General features: G+C 41.9%; 1 protein-coding gene across 1 annotated transcript in view; it reads left to right on the top strand.

Moving 5' to 3' along the window:
* Positions 1-17,242, top strand: part of Prss12 (serine protease 12) — a 60,830-nt gene that overhangs the window by 35,429 nt on the left and 8,159 nt on the right. Inside the window, exons 6-9 of the mRNA XM_052179301.1 lie at positions 36-177; positions 4,385-4,590; positions 6,805-6,874; positions 8,949-9,080. Coding sequence (XP_052035261.1) covers positions 36-177; positions 4,385-4,590; positions 6,805-6,874; positions 8,949-9,080 — 550 coding nt within the window. The remainder of the gene's footprint in view (positions 1-35; positions 178-4,384; positions 4,591-6,804; positions 6,875-8,948; positions 9,081-17,242) is intronic.

Genomic DNA, 17,242 nt, shown 5'->3' with positions numbered 1-17,242 from the left:
TTGGCTATTTTTAATGTATGTAAACCATGACTTAGGTTTTCCCATCAGACTAATGGATGGAGAGAATAAGAAGGAAGGACGCGTGGAGGTTTTTGTCAATGGCCAATGGGGAACAATCTGTGATGACGGATGGACCGATAAGCACGCAGCTGTGATCTGCCGGCAGCTTGGCTATAAGTAAGGAAGACAGAGTTCTCTGGGATGGTACTTGGGGCGGTTTCTCTGACTCGTAATTTTTTTAGGTTTACTCTAGTTGAGTTTCTTTTATTTAAAATTAGTTTCTTCAATTAAAATTATTGACAGCATGGTGTCATGGATCTGGCATTATAAAGAAGCAGTAAGTAGTCTAGTTGTGCTTCTGTAGGTTTCCAAGAAATATATATTACATAACATCACAAATACAGTGTTTCTGTGATGGTGAAACAGCCCGATGACGCTGACTACCCATTACACTGCTGTCCTCAGCCGCAGGCATTCAGTTCACCTTTTCCAGTAACCGATGCTTCAGCCCCACATCCCCACTCACTGAAGCAACAGTTGGTTCTTGGTACTCGTGGGAGTCAAGCTACAGAGTAGATGCTGAAGGAGCTACGGCCAACCTGCTGCTGCCTCTCCGCATCAGTGCTCAAGCTTGTAAATACTTGTCTTTTGTGCAATCTACTTAGAGCTTTGTATTTTTCCTCCTGAATTTGTGAGTGGTGTGTGTGTGTGTGTGTGTTAATTTCACTGTTTGAAACAGTACTCAGGCTAGTGCTGATATGCTGTACAGTGTTCCTCAGTGGAAGAAAGCCATGATGTGGCTTATGGAGAAATAAATTATTTGCAGTATGGAATAAGAAAATATGGGTATTCGAATCTGGAGAAGGCAGGTTCTCAGTTGGGTGATTGTCGGCGCTCTGCCGACAGGTCCAGGCTGGCGGAGAGACCCCGGTCCAGGGATGGTGAATGTTGAATGGCCCCAATAGAAGATAAACACACCCTGGCCGGGAGTCTGTCAAAGCAGGGGCTTTAATTGTTATCAGTCTTTTGTTTATATGGGGCTGAGAGAGAGGTGGGGTTTTTTGCTGAGGTGAGATGACTTAGGGTATGGGTGACTGACAGAGCCAACAAAGTCAGCAGTAGCTAGGCAAAGGCAGGCTTAAGCAGGTCGTGCTGAGTCACTCTAGTACGGGAGTCAGGTCTCTAAACTCGAGCAAAGGCTCAGGCTCCCTCACTAGGCCTCAGTATCTGGCCGAATAAGGCCCAATAGGTGATTGGAATTTTATTGAAAACATATAACATGAGGGCTTGGAGTTTACGAATAGAAGTACAAGTTACAACAGAGAGGCCTGGGCAGGGGGGCAGGGGCTAAAAGTGCTTGCTCAGCAGGCTGAAGCCTTGTCTGGAACTCCCAGAGCATGCGTAGAAAGCCAGGCCTGGCTTTGCGTGCTTGTGGCCGCACCGCTGCAGTCCCCACCTGCGTAGGAATTGTACCGCCCACAATGTGCAGGACCCACCTACGTAAATTAACAATCAAGAACTTGCCCCCATAGATCTAAAGGTTTGAGCCTCTTATGTAGACATTCTAGAGCTCTGTCCTCCTGTCCACAATCTCATGAGTGCGGGATCCTGGGCAAACAGTGAAACTCAGAATAGAGTTAGAAAGTATTTTATAAAAGCCAAACAGGAATGTGGTCATAAAAACCAGGAAACATGAGTGGAACTATTATGACATGCTTAGCCGGAGCAGAAAGCCAGAAGCAGTCTTTAATTACATGTTACATACTGTCTCACAAAGTATAGCATGTAACACATTGTTCTTGGATTGCTAACAGAATATGCTGGGATCAGTTGAATACTCTGGGATAAATTAGTCAAGATAGAAGTTCCAATGTATTTGAACTTTGTGTGAATGTTTCAAATAAGTTTGGTCTTGAACAGCCCACTGATTAGAGGGACATTCATAAGCAAAATTTAAAGTGGTAGATCACCACCACTGTTTTAATAGAAATATAACATCAAGTATATTTTGTCTTACATTTAAATACTTGCAAAGGACTTAATTTCTGGTGTAGTTGTATATGTTAGATCAAATACAACACTATTTGGCTTTGCTTTCTGGTGTTGCGAAAGACAGCCCTACCTTGGGGCTTGGGAGGGAAGGGTTTATTTCGTCTTACACATCAGGTGACTGCATCACCAGGGAGGTCAGAGGCAGGGATCAGGGACAAACACTGTTTCCTGGCTCGTCCCTAAGCTCACAGTCAGCTGCCTCTTCTTTTCTACCCGGTCCCACCTGCCTAGATAGTGTACTGCCCACAGTGGGCGGGGCCCACCTGCATAAATTAGTAATCAAGAATTTGCCCCCCATACACCTATCCACAGGCACAGTTTGATAGAGGCACACCCCTGTCCCATTTGAGAGTCCTCAGATAACTCCTGGCTGGGTCAAGTTAAAGCTAACTAGAAGAAAGTTACAGCATTTTGTAATATCCAATGGAAGATAAATCTGATCCTGTTATCAATTTAAAAATACCTGAGGCGGGGGGAACCCTTAATTGACTTACATCAACTTATAGTTATGTTCCTCCTGGACATAAAATTTTCTAATTTTTTCCTTTCACAATAAATACATGTATACATGAGTATATACACATAGATATAGATATGCATCATTTGTAGAATAGTGTGAAGCATCTCATCACTACCACCAAGCTTAGGAAATAAGAGTGTCCCTGTAGCTTTAAGAGTCCAATGTGCCAGTTACACTGTCCTTACTCCAGTACCCAAAGTAAAAACTCTCCCAAATTTTTGTGTAATCTTATTTTTTTTTAAAATAACTTTAAGGTACGTGTTCTCCTTAGCCATCATTTGATCTATTTTTAAAAAATCTGATTTTGGAAGTCAGCTATCCTACTTTAGGATCTTCAGATATTTGCCTTGTTTTTGTATTGCTTTCGAGAGACCTCTTATACCAGAGGCTGTGATTAACTTATATTCATTTTGCTCTGTAATATTAGATTTCATAAATACACAGCTTATGTCTTTATTGTATTGACCCTGCACATATATTTGTAGAAGTAGTGCATTTTCCATTGCTATAACTGAAAAGCACAGGCTGAGTAATTTATAAAAAATGAAGTTTGTCCAACTCACAGTTCTGGAAAATTGGAGGTTTGCGGAGTCTCTCCTAGAGAGGACCTTCTCGATGGTGGAGACTGTACAGCTTGATGGTGGAGGTGCAGTAGACTCCATGGAGAGAGGCCTAGTGCAGGAGACAGAGCCCAGCCTTTATAGGGACTTGTTCAAGAGAAATTTTAATAAATATACTCAGGATTATAGCAATTAGCGCATTGACTGTATATATACTCAAGTTTGTCCACCGCAGTTAGGCTGCTTTCTCATGTGGTTACACTAATTTACACACTCTTGAAATTTGTGAATAGTCAATGTTCACCTCAGTCCTAATCCCCAATGCAATCAAATGCATGTCCATTTGTCTATTGACCATCAGTATTTTCTTTTATATAAACTGCAATGTATGGCATCTATTTTTATTGAGATTATTTTATTTGGGATCTAGCTTGCTTTTTTTCTAAGTTGGATTTTTAATGTTTTGTGTAAACTTTGGGATTTCTTTGTATGATGTGTTTTTTCTCTAGAAAAGCATTTGCCAATAAATATATTTGTAAATGTTTATTACAAACATCAACTTTCTGATTTATCTTCTTACTTTCCTTAGTGTGGTTTTTAGGAGGGTAGATCAGTCTTTTTATCTTATTTTTGTCTTTGCTTAATAATTTTTTCTAATGTGATATGTAAAGGACTTTTTCCTGATTCTAACTTTAATGATCTTTCCCTTCATGATTGTGTTCAATAACTTATTAGAAATTGTATTAAATATGGAATTTTTAGTTCTCTTCTTCAACAAAGTTTTTGGATTGTATATCTTCAGAAAGTAATGTAAAAATAACAAAAAGGAAATATTCCAGCATAAGTCTTCGTTCCACAATTCTCAGCTTTTTCTGTGTTAAGAAATGTACTTTTACTTCAAAAGGAAGTGAAAAATATCAGTCTCTAGGTTCTAGGTTATTATTTAATTGCATATTTTTCTTGGCACTATTACAATAAAGAAGGAAAATTTGGGGGTGTCTATTTTTAACATTCTATTGTGTGTGACTTTCTAAGTAGAAGCTACATTAGAGGCAGTTGATTCTGTAAAGTATCAAAGGCCCATGCCAATGAACAGTGTTGCATGTTCTGACAGTCACAAAAAGTGCTTTTCAGTACATGCCCATACTAATTTTAATATTCAGATCTAAGGCAGAGCTGAGCTGTTGCGTGCTGACATCTGCCAGAGCTTGGCTGGCTGAGCTCCGGTATCTGAAGGATGCTCTGTTTCCAGGGGTCCTGCCAGAGCAAGGACGATGGCTTATTTTGGGGAAGGAAAAGGCCCCATCCACATGGATAACGTGAAGTGCACGGGAAATGAGAAGGCCCTGGCTGACTGTGTCAAACAAGACATCGGAAGGCACAACTGCCGCCACAGCGAGGATGCAGGAGTCATCTGTGACTATTTCGAGAAGAAAGCATCAAGCAGTGGTAATACAGGTAAGTCACTTCTGGACCACTAAGCAACTGAAGAGTCCCTGATTCCCATGACGTCACCAGACTTTGTTCACAGAATCCTAGTGCAAAGGGAATGTGCATAGACAGGCCCTCGTTGTCTCTGTTCATGTTTGTGCTGTGTCTCTGGAAGGCTTTCAGAGGGGCGAGTGGCTTCCAGGACCCCGCCGTCTCCGAGATCAACTAGTTCCTGCACCCTTTTACAGTCCCAGCCATTTCTGCATTCCTCCTTCTTGGAATGCAATATACTTGGTTGTTGTCTCCTTAAGGACTCGGGACCAAGATCATTCTTATTACTGTTTGAAAGAGTGGGAATAGCTTTTAAGAGAATTTGTTTTGGTTTATTTTGAAGCAGATCTCACCATGCTCAGAGTAATCTGGAACTCTGCAGACATGACATCACCATAATCCTTCTGCTCAGCTTGCAGAGTGTTGAGATTACAGTTGCGAGCCAGCACACCTGATTAAAGTCAATTTTAAAAATACAAATTTTCTTTTGTAGATTTTATTCTCTAAATATGTAAAGCTTAAGGGGATTGAGAATACAGTGCAATATTGGGATATTAAGTTGCTCTTTTATACTTAGAGTTCTTGAAGGTATTTTGCATATTCAAGTTGTATAAAATGATGAATACTGCTTTAAATGAAAGAAAGAGAATTAGCTTTTTGAGAAATCTTTGGTTATCTTTTATAAAAAGAACAAGCTTTTTGATCTGAATAGAACCACATAGTTCTGGTTCATTCACATAGAGCAGGAAAGAGGGGGAAACATTTGAAATGTAAATAAAGAAAATATCCAATGGGAAAAAAGGAGCAAAAAAAACTCTGTGTCTATAACTGTATTTCCAAGGGATCCAACACCCTCACACAGACAAATGTGCAGGCAAGACACCAATGCACCTAAAATAAAAATAAATTATCAGAAGCTTGTTTTCCCTAAAGACAACTTTGTTTCCCTAAAAGCATCTTAAGTTGTTAAGTTTCTCTCAATATTAAAACTATGCTTACAAATTGTGTATAATAAATTATTTGGATTATGTCAAATACCCAAAGCAGTTGAAAATGTAAAAGAGAGTGCTTAAACATGTTTTATTTTGATGCTTCTCCATGGTAGGCAGTGATTCCATTCTTCGATGAAAGTGTATCATGTCTATCTAGCTATGTGGTAGAATTTGCTTCATTATCTTGTCAATTTCTGCTGCACCTCAGAGCCTGGTGACGTCCATAAGACAAACACAAGTGTTTGGTGATTGGTCATCTGACGAGATGCTCTTATAAGGAACTCTGTTTTGCTTCTCAATTCTTTGCTACGGTACACTCAGCTTGAGACTGACTTTTGTCTTTTAAAGTCAGGTGCTTGCCTAAGAATGATGCACATTTTAAGTTTTGCTTGCTTAGCATTAAAGTATTACTTCTCTTGGCATCAGATACACTGGTTCAACTTGGGACATCACTGCAAAGTTTTTCTCATATTATAAATTGCAATGCCATTATAAATTGCAAATCCAAAGGGATGAGGGTCAGATTTTGATGGCATGCCCTTAAGGTCATTTGGTACACATTCTGCACCTCTTTCTTTGCCAAATCCTCCCGCTGGCTCTCTGGTGGATTCCCTTGCCTAGTTACCCTGGAATCATTAACACTGATTTGGGCTTCATGTTCTCGGTACAAATACCAAACCTTCTTATACAGATAGAAAAATAACAAGAACAAAAGCATAATGTGTGCATACTATGTACTTCCCATTTTAAATTGCTTATGTCTATAAACAATGTATATACACATATATCAATATGTAATATATAAATATTTAAATATATATTTAAAGAAATTGCACCTATACAAATTATTCATAAAATTATTATAAAATCTAGTCTTGCCTTATATGTTGACTTTTCTTTTGTAATCATTTGCCACTTTCTCATATGTTTCATTGAACTCTTGTGTATTTATGTCAGAAATGTGTAAAGAAGAATAACCAGGTTATGGAAGCTCTGGAATCCTTCAGAGTCTAATGATTGGGAACTTTATAAAGTTTCTGATCTACTTGCATGGGATTTGTTGTTTGGTTAAAAGATAACCCTTATTTTTTATTGCAAGACAAATTATGCTGCAAGTTTCAGAGAAACATACTTTTAAATAGAGGAGGAAGTTTCTTGGGGAGGTGTTGGGCATTAGCAACCCCCTCTCTGCTTTCAGAGCCGCTGTCATCTGGATGTGGATTGAGGTTGCTGCACCGTCGGCAGAAACGGATCATTGGCGGGGAACAATTCTTTAAGGTAAAGGGCTCTTCAAGGAGATCCTGATATTACAGGATTATTAATATGTGTGTCTGCTACAAGGGTTACAAACCTAGGGTTTCCTTTTGTTATGTAAGGAACCGGCTTTTATCATCTTATAAATTATATCAAATAAAGATCATACTGATAGTTTTCCTGCCCTTTGATGCAGATTCAGTATGTGTAGGCCTGTTAATACATCACTGTGACTCATGACGTGTTTCTGACACAAAATGTGGCAGTGACTGTGAGGAGCCATTTAATGGGACGATTGCATTTCTTCTTCTTCTTCTCCTTCTCCTTCTCCTTCTCTTTCCTTCTTCTCCTTCTTCCTCCTTCTTCTCCTTCTTCTTCTCCTTCTCCTCCTTCTCCTCCTCCTTCTCCTCCTTCTCCTCCTTCTCCTCCTTCTCCTCCTTCTCCTTCTCCTTCCTTCTTCTCCTTCTTCTCCTCCTTCTCCTCCTTCTCCTCCTCCTCCTCCTTCTCCTCCTTCTCCTCCTTCTCCTCCTCCTCCTCCTCCTCCTCCTCCTCCTCCTCCTCCTCCTCCTCCTCCTTCTCCTCCTTCTCCTCCTCCTCCTCCTCCTCCTCCTTCTCCTCCTCCTCCTCCTCCTCCTCCTTCTCCTCCTTCTTTCTCCTCCTTCTCCTTCTCCTTCTCCTTCTCCTTCTCCTTCTCCTTCTCCTTCTCCTTCTCCTCCTCCTCCTCCTTCTCCTCCTCCTCCTCCTCCTCCTCCTCCTCCTCCTCCTCCTCCTCCTCCTCCTTCTTCTTCTTCTTCTTCTTCTTCTTCTTCTTCTTCTTCTTCTTCTTCTTCTTCTTCTTCTTCTTCTTCTTCTTCTTCTTCTTCTTTCTTCTTCTTCAAATCAATATAAAATGTTTATGCATAGTCCTTCAAAGTTACCATTCCTCATAAAATTCTGCAAAGGCCAGTAACAGGGCTCACTGGTAAAGGTGTTTGCCACCAAGCCTGGTGACCTGAGTTTGGGCCCCAGAACTCATGAAGTAGAAGTAAAGAACTGACTCCCACAAGTTGTCCTCTAACACACACACACACATACACACACACACACACACACACACACACCAAAAAACTTATGAAGTTAAAAGCCAAGAAAAATTACAATGGCATCTTATTCCAAATCAGAAATGCATACCTGATGTATATAAATCTTGAAAGGTTAATGCATGGCTACCATGAATATAAAGACCTTTAAGTTCTTTTCATTACAAGCCTACACGTTAAAATTTATAACAGATATAGATAATATATCAATGATATAGATAATGTCACCTAATGCATATTTACATGGTAAAGTGTCATATTTATGAGAAAAATGTGCATAGCAACTCAATCTGTGGGTTGTGACCCCCTTTTGGGGTCAAACAACCCTTTCATTGGAAAATATAGATATTTATATTACAGTTCTTAACTGGGTCAAAATTATAGTTATGAAGGCTCAGTGAAGTAATTTTATGGTGAGGGGGTCACCACAATGGGAGGAGGTGTATTAAAGGGTGGAAGCAGTAGGTTTGAGAACCACGACTGTATAGCATCTGAATATTGAAAGGACCACATGAGCTTTGGAATATAGTGAGAACTTTGAGTTACAATTTCTATCCTATGTACCATCACTAAGAGGAGTGGGAAGAGGTTGCAGAAGTAGGGGGAGGGGAAGAGAGAGGAGGGGGAGGAGAGAAGATGGGGGAGGTTTTTAAAACCAGCTTTTGGTTTAAGTACTTCTTTAGGCTACATGGGTTAAGATATGCATGTAATGTAGGGGAAGTAGAGATGTGACAGTGGACTCATGAAACACAAAGAAGACAACTTGCTTCCAAGCATCAGAGAAGAGTAGAATATGTCAGATGCCTGTAGTCAAATTTCCATCCATTGCTGATGTTTGTGACCAACAGTAAGAGATGAATCTGTGAGAACTGGGTGCACATAGTTCTCCACGGATAAAGGACCGAAGGGCTTCACCCTCCTGTGAGCTCTTCCCCCCACCTGCGCTGAAGCCATTGTGTTACCTGAGGCCTTCCTTTCCTTTTCTCCTCTCTTGAATGTGCTTCTTGACTTCTTCTAGGGGTGCCTGGCCTTGGCAGGCTGCCCTCAGGCTGAAGTCGTCCCATGGAGATGGCAGACTGCTTTGTGGGGCCACCCTGCTGAGCAGCTGCTGGGTCCTGACTGCTGCACACTGTTTCAAAAGGTAAGTAAGTGTCCCTTGTTCCAAGCAGCATGGTTGCGTCCAGGGCTACACAAGCCTCACTGGAAGGTCACTGTCCAGTTACTGGCTGTTCTTGCAGTGCCTGCTCTAGACTCGCTCTCACCCTCTCCGCTCACTCCTCATTCACAAACTCTAGGGGACGACCATCTCCTTACATTAATTTTGACATTTAAAAATGTATACCAGCCGGGCGGTGGTGGCGCACGCCTGTAATCCCAGCACTCTGGGAGGCAGAGGCAGGCAGATTTCTGAGTTCGAGGCCAGCCTGGTCTACAGAGTGAGTTCCAGGACAGCCAGGGCTATACAGGGAAACCCTGTCTCGAAAAAACCAAATCCAAAAAACCAAAATAAGTAAATAAATAAGTAAATAAAATAAAAATGTATACCAACATTTGAGAAAATGCTGATAATTACGGAACCAGGGTAATGAACACAAGAATTTGCTGCATACTATTTTAATTTTGTATGTTGCAAAAATTGTCCTAATTAAGTGTTTAAAAGAAATATGCACCATATAGTTGAAAAACTCTTCCAAGTAAAGCACTATCTCTTTTACATGAGATTTTGTAGTGCGCTTTTGCTTCATTGTATATTCATAGTCCACTTGTGTAAAATCATTTTAACTACCATGTGAACTGCCACTTCTACAGAGCTTCAGTTCATTCATTTCCCTCACTAATGGGTAGTCAGTTATTCCCTTTCTTCCAATACTGGAGAATTGTGCTGCAGTAGACACCTGAGTAGCGTTTGTTAGGTGTGTGATTATATTCATGCCTTCCGTCATAAATTATGTTCATATTCTTTTTGTATTTTGTCTTGTTATAGTAGACTTTATTTTTTGCATGTTTTACATACAAAGCCTTTGTGATTATGTGTTAACAAATATCTTTTCTTGGTGTGGGTTACACTCTTTTCTATTGTTTATGGTTCTTGTCAGTTTGTAGGAAGCCTTGTACATCTTATTAAAAATCCTTCCCTAACCCAGATGTGATGGTACACACCTTTAGTCCTAGTGCTCAGGAGGCAGAGGCAGATGCAGATGGATCTCTGGGAGTTCCAGGTCAATCTGGGATAGGATAGGGAATTCTAGGTCAGCAAAGACTGTATAGCAAGATCCTGTCTCAAAAAGAGAGAAAGAAAGAAAGGAAGGAAGGAAGGAAGGAAGGAAGGAAGGAAGGAAGGAAGGAAGACCAGAAACAAGCAAAACAAAACAAAAACAAAAAAATCCAAACCAAAATTAAAAACAAACAAAACAAGCATGTTTCTCTAGTTCCATATAATAATAATAACTGTTCTGCTTTTTCTTTTAAAATATTTAAAGGTTTTGCTTACAGTTTACTTATATGCCTGGCATCTAATATTAGGAGGGGCCTGAGTTTATATGCCTCTTTGTGGATGGTTCCCCCACTTTTCTGTCTTGAATGTTTCTATTTTTATTACTGACTTAAGTTAACTATATCACACACCACATTCTTGCATGCTTGCTCAACTGTCTCTCAGTAATTGCTTACAGAGTTGAACTCCATGTTCAAGTTGCTTCACAGGGCAGAAACTCACATTCAGATGTTTGCTGTGTTGGAAATATAAGAAATGTAGCTAAGTCTGAAAATTCACCTTTTTCAAAATATTTTAAGGTATTTGTTATATGAATACAGAGACAATAAAGGTTTTAAATATTCACTCCCTTACCAAGTCACTACTGAGGCTGGGCAGTAGTAGCGCACGCCTTTCATCCTAGCACTTGGGAGGCAGTCATGGCTACACGAAGAAACCTTCTTTCAAAAAAAAAAAACCAACAACAAAAAACAAAACAAAACAAAACCAAAAGAAAAACAAACAAATAAACAAAATCTACCACCACCAAAAACTATTGGTTCCCAGGCATATGTTCTAGTGATTCCTCTGAGGACCAGATGGGTAGGACCCTTGCTTTACCTACAGTGTATGATGTTGCTGTAGGGCCCAAAGGAAAAGAAACAATCTTTTTGTCTTAGTTAGAGTTTCTATTCCTGCACAAACATCATGACCAAGAAGCAAGTTGGGGAGGAAAGGGTTTATTCAGCTTCTGCATTGCTGTTCATCACTGAAGGAAGTCAGGACTGGAACTCAAGCAGGTCAGGAAGCAGGAGCTGATGCAGAGGCCATGGAGGGATGTTTCTTACTGGCTTGCTTCCCCTGACTTGCTCAGCCTGCTCTCTTATAGAACCCAAGAATACCAGCCCAGGGATGGCACCACCCACAAGGGGCCCTCCCCACTTGATCACTAATTGAGAAAATGCCCCACAGCTGGATCTCATGGAGGCACTTCCCCAACTGAAGCTCCTTTCTTTGTGATAACTCCAGCCTGTGTCAAGTTGACACACAAAACCAGCCAGTACACTTTCCATGACTAAATAGTTTAGGGACCATCTTTAAAGTGGACTCTTTTCACCAAGATATTAGACACATTTATCTTGCTAAGTGTTAAGGTTCCCGAGTCTTGGGCTTACGTCTGCTGAGTCCTGACACTGATACTCAGGGCTGAGCATTTAGTCCTAAATCTCAAGTCGTTTGTAAACCTCAAGTGTGTGCTAATGTTCCAGCTCCATTTGTTTATTGAGTGGGACAGAGTATGGTCTGAACATTTGAAAATCATGACAAAGTAGAATATATAATGGAGCTGACAGCTGCGTAACCTTGTTTTGTTTAACAAATTCATCGCTAAACTGACTCTGAAGATAAGCTACTCACAATTAATAAATAATGCATTTGAAGGCAGAATTGGGATCGGAGAAGATGTTGACAGACTGGTTCCAATTAGCAACACAGATAAGAGCAAAAGAAAATGTCATCTTTATCTCCAGAAAGCAATCTCAATACAGCACCAATGAAAAGGGCTCATGACATAGTGGCTGCCTAACACTCCTATGTAATGTGGTATCTCACAGGCTAGTGTACAACGCCACTACTTTGTGTCAGTAATATAATTCAGTTTCTCACAAGGTTAATTTGCTGACAGAACAGAGTCCAAAGGAAGGAGTGAAAACCCTTGCTATTTTGTCTTAGTCGGCTCAAGACTGTTGGGAGAAAAGCCTCAGCTTTCCAAAGGACTGTTGTTCACTGACTGAGCTGACTGTGTACTGACTGTGTGCTGACCATGCACTGACTGTGTGCTGACCGTGCACTGACTGTGTGCTGACCGTGCACTGACTGTGTGCTGACCATGCACTGTCTTGGGTGCTACACCATGACGAAATTGACAAGTAGCAGACAGTAGGGAGCATGTGGTGTTGACTGTTACTTCAGACACCACAGGTACTATCAGGAAAGGTTTTATTTCTCTTTCACGATTGTGTATGTGTTCATGTGTGGAAATGTTCGTGTGCACACACATGCGCATGTATGTACACGTGCACATCTGTATGCATGCTTGTGGAAAGCAGAAGTCACTGTCAGGTGTCTTCTTCAATTGCTTTCCACCTCTTTTAAAAACATAAAGAAATAGTTTGTATCTGAGTACATTGCCTGCAAGTATGTGTGCCTGGTGTCTGAAGCAGTCAGAAGAGGATGTTGGATCTCCGAACTGGAGCTGTAGATAGTTCTGAGCTGTGGTGTGGGTGCTAGAAAATGGACCCAGGTCCTCTGCAAGACAAACGGTGCTCTTAACCAGCAAGCCATCTCTCCATCCCGTCCACCTTATTTTTTGAGGTAAGCTCTGCCACTGAATGCGGAGATCAGCAGTTCAGTCAGCAACCCCCTGACACCTCCGCCTCTGCCTCCACATCCCTGGGCTCACGTGTGCTGCTGTGGCCAGGTTTTGTGTGGCTACAGCTTGCGCCGTGAGCACTTTACCCTCTAAGCCATCACACCAGAACCAATTTTTCCCCTATAAAGATGATTGTCTTCGTTGCATTTTTTGTTGTTGTGATGACATACGCTCGACCTGAGGGAGAATAGGTTTATTTTAGTTCACGTTCAAGGTGTAGCACATCAGAGTGGAAAAGCCAAGCCGGAGCTGAAGCAGCCGCTCACAGCACTTGAAGCAGCCGCTCACAGCACTTGAAGCAGCCGCTCACAGCACATTGACAAGCAGAAAGAGGAGGGCTGAGGGCTTCCTGGTGCTCAGCGCTCCTCCGTCACACAGGCCAGCATCCTAAGTAGGACAATGGCTCCACGGTGGACAGTCTTCCAGCCTCAGTTACTGTAATCAAGATGCCCACCCTCCACGGGCATCTCGTAGCTAATTTTAGATTCTGTCAAGTTGACAGGTGGAATGAACCATATATAGAGAGAAGAGGGTTTTTTTAATTAATTAATTTATTTTTATATTTGTATTTTTCCAGACAGGGTTTCTTTCTGTAGCCCTGGCTGTCCTGAAACACACTTTGTAGATGAGTCTGGCCTCAGACTCACAGGAATCCACCTGCCTCTGACTCTCCAGTGCTGGGATTCAAGGTGTGTGCCAACACTGCCCTGCTTAAATTTATTTTTAATTACAATGCAATTATGTTTTCCCCCTTCCTTTCAAGGTTATCTCCCTTGGTTATCTCCATACCCCACTCCTTAACTCTCTTTCAAATTCATGGCTTACTGTTCTTTTCTTCTTTATTTTAATTTCCTTTTCCCCTTCCTCCCTCCTTCCCTCCATCCATCTATCTTTCTTTCTTTGTTTCTTTCTTTGTTTCTTTCTTTGTTTCGTTGTTTCTTTCTTTCTTTCTTTCTTTCTTTCTTTCTTTCTTTCTTTCTTTCTTTCTTTCTTTCTTTCTTTCTTTCTTTCTTTCTTTCTTTCTTCCTTCCTTCCTTCCTTCCTTCCTTCCTTCCTTCCTTCCTTCCTTCCTTTTCTTTGTACTTATTCACTTTACATCCTGCTCACTTCCCCCTTCTGGTCGCCCCCTCCCACAATCCTTACCCCATCCTCTCCTCCCCTTCTTCTCTGAGCAGGTGGGGCCCCCTGGGTATCCCCCCACCCTGGCACATCAAGTCTCTGTGGGGCTAGGCTCATCCTCTCCCACTGAGGCCAGACAGAACATATCCCATGGACAGGCAGCAGCTTTTGGGACAGCCCCACTCCAGTCGTTCAGGACCCACATGAAGACCGTGCTGCACATTTGCCACTTATGTGTGGGGAGGCCTAGGTCCAGCCTGTGCATGCTTTTTGGTTGGTATGTTCTTTGGTTGGTTACTTTCCTTGAGTTATTTTTACACACAGACACACAGACATATACACAGACTATCCCTGGGGAAGATTATTCTCCCTGAGAGCACATGTCTTAAGTCTCTCTCTCTCTCTCTCTCTCTCTCTCTCTCTCTCTCTCTCTCTCTCTCTTTAGCAGACATGTTTCATTCATGTAGTAGATGGTGGCAGTAGGCCATGTTGTGGGATTGCAATGTTCTTTTTTTTTTCTTTTTATCGTTTTTTATTAAGCTATTTACTTACTTTACATCCCCATAGCTACTTCTCCTTCCTCCTCTCCTCCCAGTCCCTCTCCCTCCCTCCCCCTATCCACTCCTCTTCTGCTTCTCCTCAGAAATGGGAAAGTCTTCTATGGATACCAACCTGCTTTGGCATATCAAGTTGCAGTAAGGCTAGGCACATCTTCTCCTATTGAGGCTAGACAAGGCAGCCCAGTTAGGGGAAATGGATCTGAATGTAGGCAGTGTAGTTAGAGACAACTCCTGCGTCTGCTGTTAGGAGTCCCACGTGAAGACTGTACAGAAGACATAGGACTGTCCCATGCATGTTCTCGGGTTAGCAGTTCTGTCTCTATGAGCTCCCGTGGGCCCAGGTTAGTTGATTCTGTAGGTTTTCTTGTGGTGTCCAGAGGGTTCACCTCTGGCTCCTTCAATATTTCTTCCCCCTCATCCATAGAATTCTCCAGCCTTCACCTAATGTTTGGCTGTGTGTCTCTGCATCAGTTTCCATCAGTTGCTGGGTGAAGCCTCTTTGATGACTTAGGCTAGGCTCTTGTCTGCGAGTGTAGCAGAGCATCATTAATAGTGTCGGGGTGGGTTTCCTCTCATGGTTCTCAATCTGGGCCAGTCATTGGTTGGCCCTTCCCTCAAATTCTGCTCCATAATGTACAGGATAACCATGCTACAAACCACAAATCTAAAGAAGCCAAGTGAGAAGGAGGGCCCAAGGAGTGTCACTTGACTCTCACTGAGAAGGGGAAACAGATTAGACCTAGGGGTGTTTGGATGGAGGGGACTGGGTAGGAGGGAGTGGGGTGGGAACAGGAGGGATGAGGTGGAGGGAGGATGGAGGGAGAGAGTATTGGGAGACATAGCTGGATTGTGGAATGGGGAGCATCACTGGAACCAGCTAGAAACCTAGGACAAAGGAAACTCCCAGGAATCTATGAAGATGACCTTAATTTAGACTCCTAGCAATGGGGAATATGGACCCTGAACCAGCCATCTCCTATAAACCACAAGACTTCCAATGGAGGGATTGGGACACCAGCCCAGCTAAAGAACCTCCAATGAAAATTTTTCCCTGCAATGCTGAATCTTTTGACACCAGTGGGAGTGGAAGAGAGAAGATGTCACCAATGGATCAAAGCCAGGATAGCTTTTAGGCTAGGTCTAGTGTGCATTCTTGCAACAAGGTGTGCTGGGCAAGCAAGCTTTTACAAATCACACACGGCAGCCAGGAGGTTGTTTAGGGAAATGACTCATTGTTTCAGTGTTTCAGCTATTTCTCCAGGTCATTCTGTTTCGGCTAGAAAGTGAAGCCATGTTTGACAAATAGGCAGTACAAACAGTGCTTTAAGTAAGATCGCTGATCAATCAGTATCTAATAGTTGGTCTTTTCTACCTTAGTCTATGTAGGTAGCAATAGTGGTAAGAAGGCACAAGGCAGGGCTGGAGAGAAGGCTCAGCGGTTAAGAGCACTGACTGCTCTTCCGAAGGTTCTGAGTTCAATTCCCAGCAACCACGTGATGGCTCACAACCATCCATAATGAGATTTGATGCCCTCTTCTGGTGTGTTTAAAGATAACTACAGTGTACTTACATATAATAAATAAATAAATAAATCTTTTAAAAAAAGAAAAAGAAAAGAGAAAAAGGAAGGCACAAGGCATTTAGAGAACGGCAGAGAGCAGTGTAAGAATAACAAGATTATGGGATCTGGGGTTTGTTCAGTGGATATAGAAGAGAGAAGCAGGGAAAGCCTGGCCCACTGGGTTTGTGAATCTGTTTCGTTTGTTTGGTAATGCAGAATCATCCAGGGGTTCTGAGCCTTGAAGTATGTTCAGAGAGCAGCTCCGCAGTGTGGGTCATCGGGAGAGGCCCGAAGGAGGAGGGCAAATGTGTATTTTTTATTATTTTTTCTTTTTTTCTTTTTCCGAGACAGGGTTTCTCTGTCCTGGAACTCACCCTGTAGACCAGGCTGGCCTCAAACTCAGTAATCCACCTGCCTCTGCCTCCCAAGTGCTGGGATTAAAGGCATGCGCCACCACCGCCTGGCTAAATGTATATTTTATAAGCTTGAAGTTACATGGAAAGAATCATCTCTTATGTCTCCCGTATACATTTTTCTGGAGTGAATCAAAATTGTTCTTACCAGATGATTAAGACCTGCAATAGCAGGAATTTGAAGGACTGTGTGCAAGAACCCTAACTTTCTATTTTTATAGCTGAGGGAGACCAGCTATGTAGCTGTTGTAAGTACAGCAGGTAGCCAGAGAGGAAAGAAAAACTCTGGAAGTTGGTATGAGATAATAGAAAGTTGGGATCTGCCCATCAAAGTAGAGTCTTGGAGGAAGGATGCTGAACCTTTTGTTTACAGATCTTTTCTTCTCCCCTGGCGAGCCCCTTCTAGCTATTTAACATCCACGAAGCTCTCGTTCATGCTTAAATACCATAGTAGATACTCCTAAGTGATCCTTACAGGATTTAAGTGGGTGCTGGGTCCCCAGATGGTGGATCCAGTTAAGAATGCTGGGCTTTTAGAGAATGGTTATTCTAAATATAGACCAACAAATAACTGCTTCCATATGCCATTTGGGGTTCCTTTTATCTGCAGAGTATAAGATGATTAAAGATCAGAGGAACAGATTAGGATATTCAGCATTTTCTACACTTTAGAAGAAATGGAAGATTCTTTTAATGTGAGTAGGAGGGAAACAGCTTGCCAGTGTGTTATACGTCCATCTGATTTG

The sequence above is a fragment of the Apodemus sylvaticus genome, chromosome 4, assembly GCF_947179515.1.
Source record: "Apodemus sylvaticus chromosome 4, mApoSyl1.1, whole genome shotgun sequence".
NCBI lineage: Eukaryota > Metazoa > Chordata > Mammalia > Rodentia > Muridae > Apodemus > Apodemus sylvaticus.
This window is presented reverse-complemented; position numbering and strand designations above follow the sequence as displayed.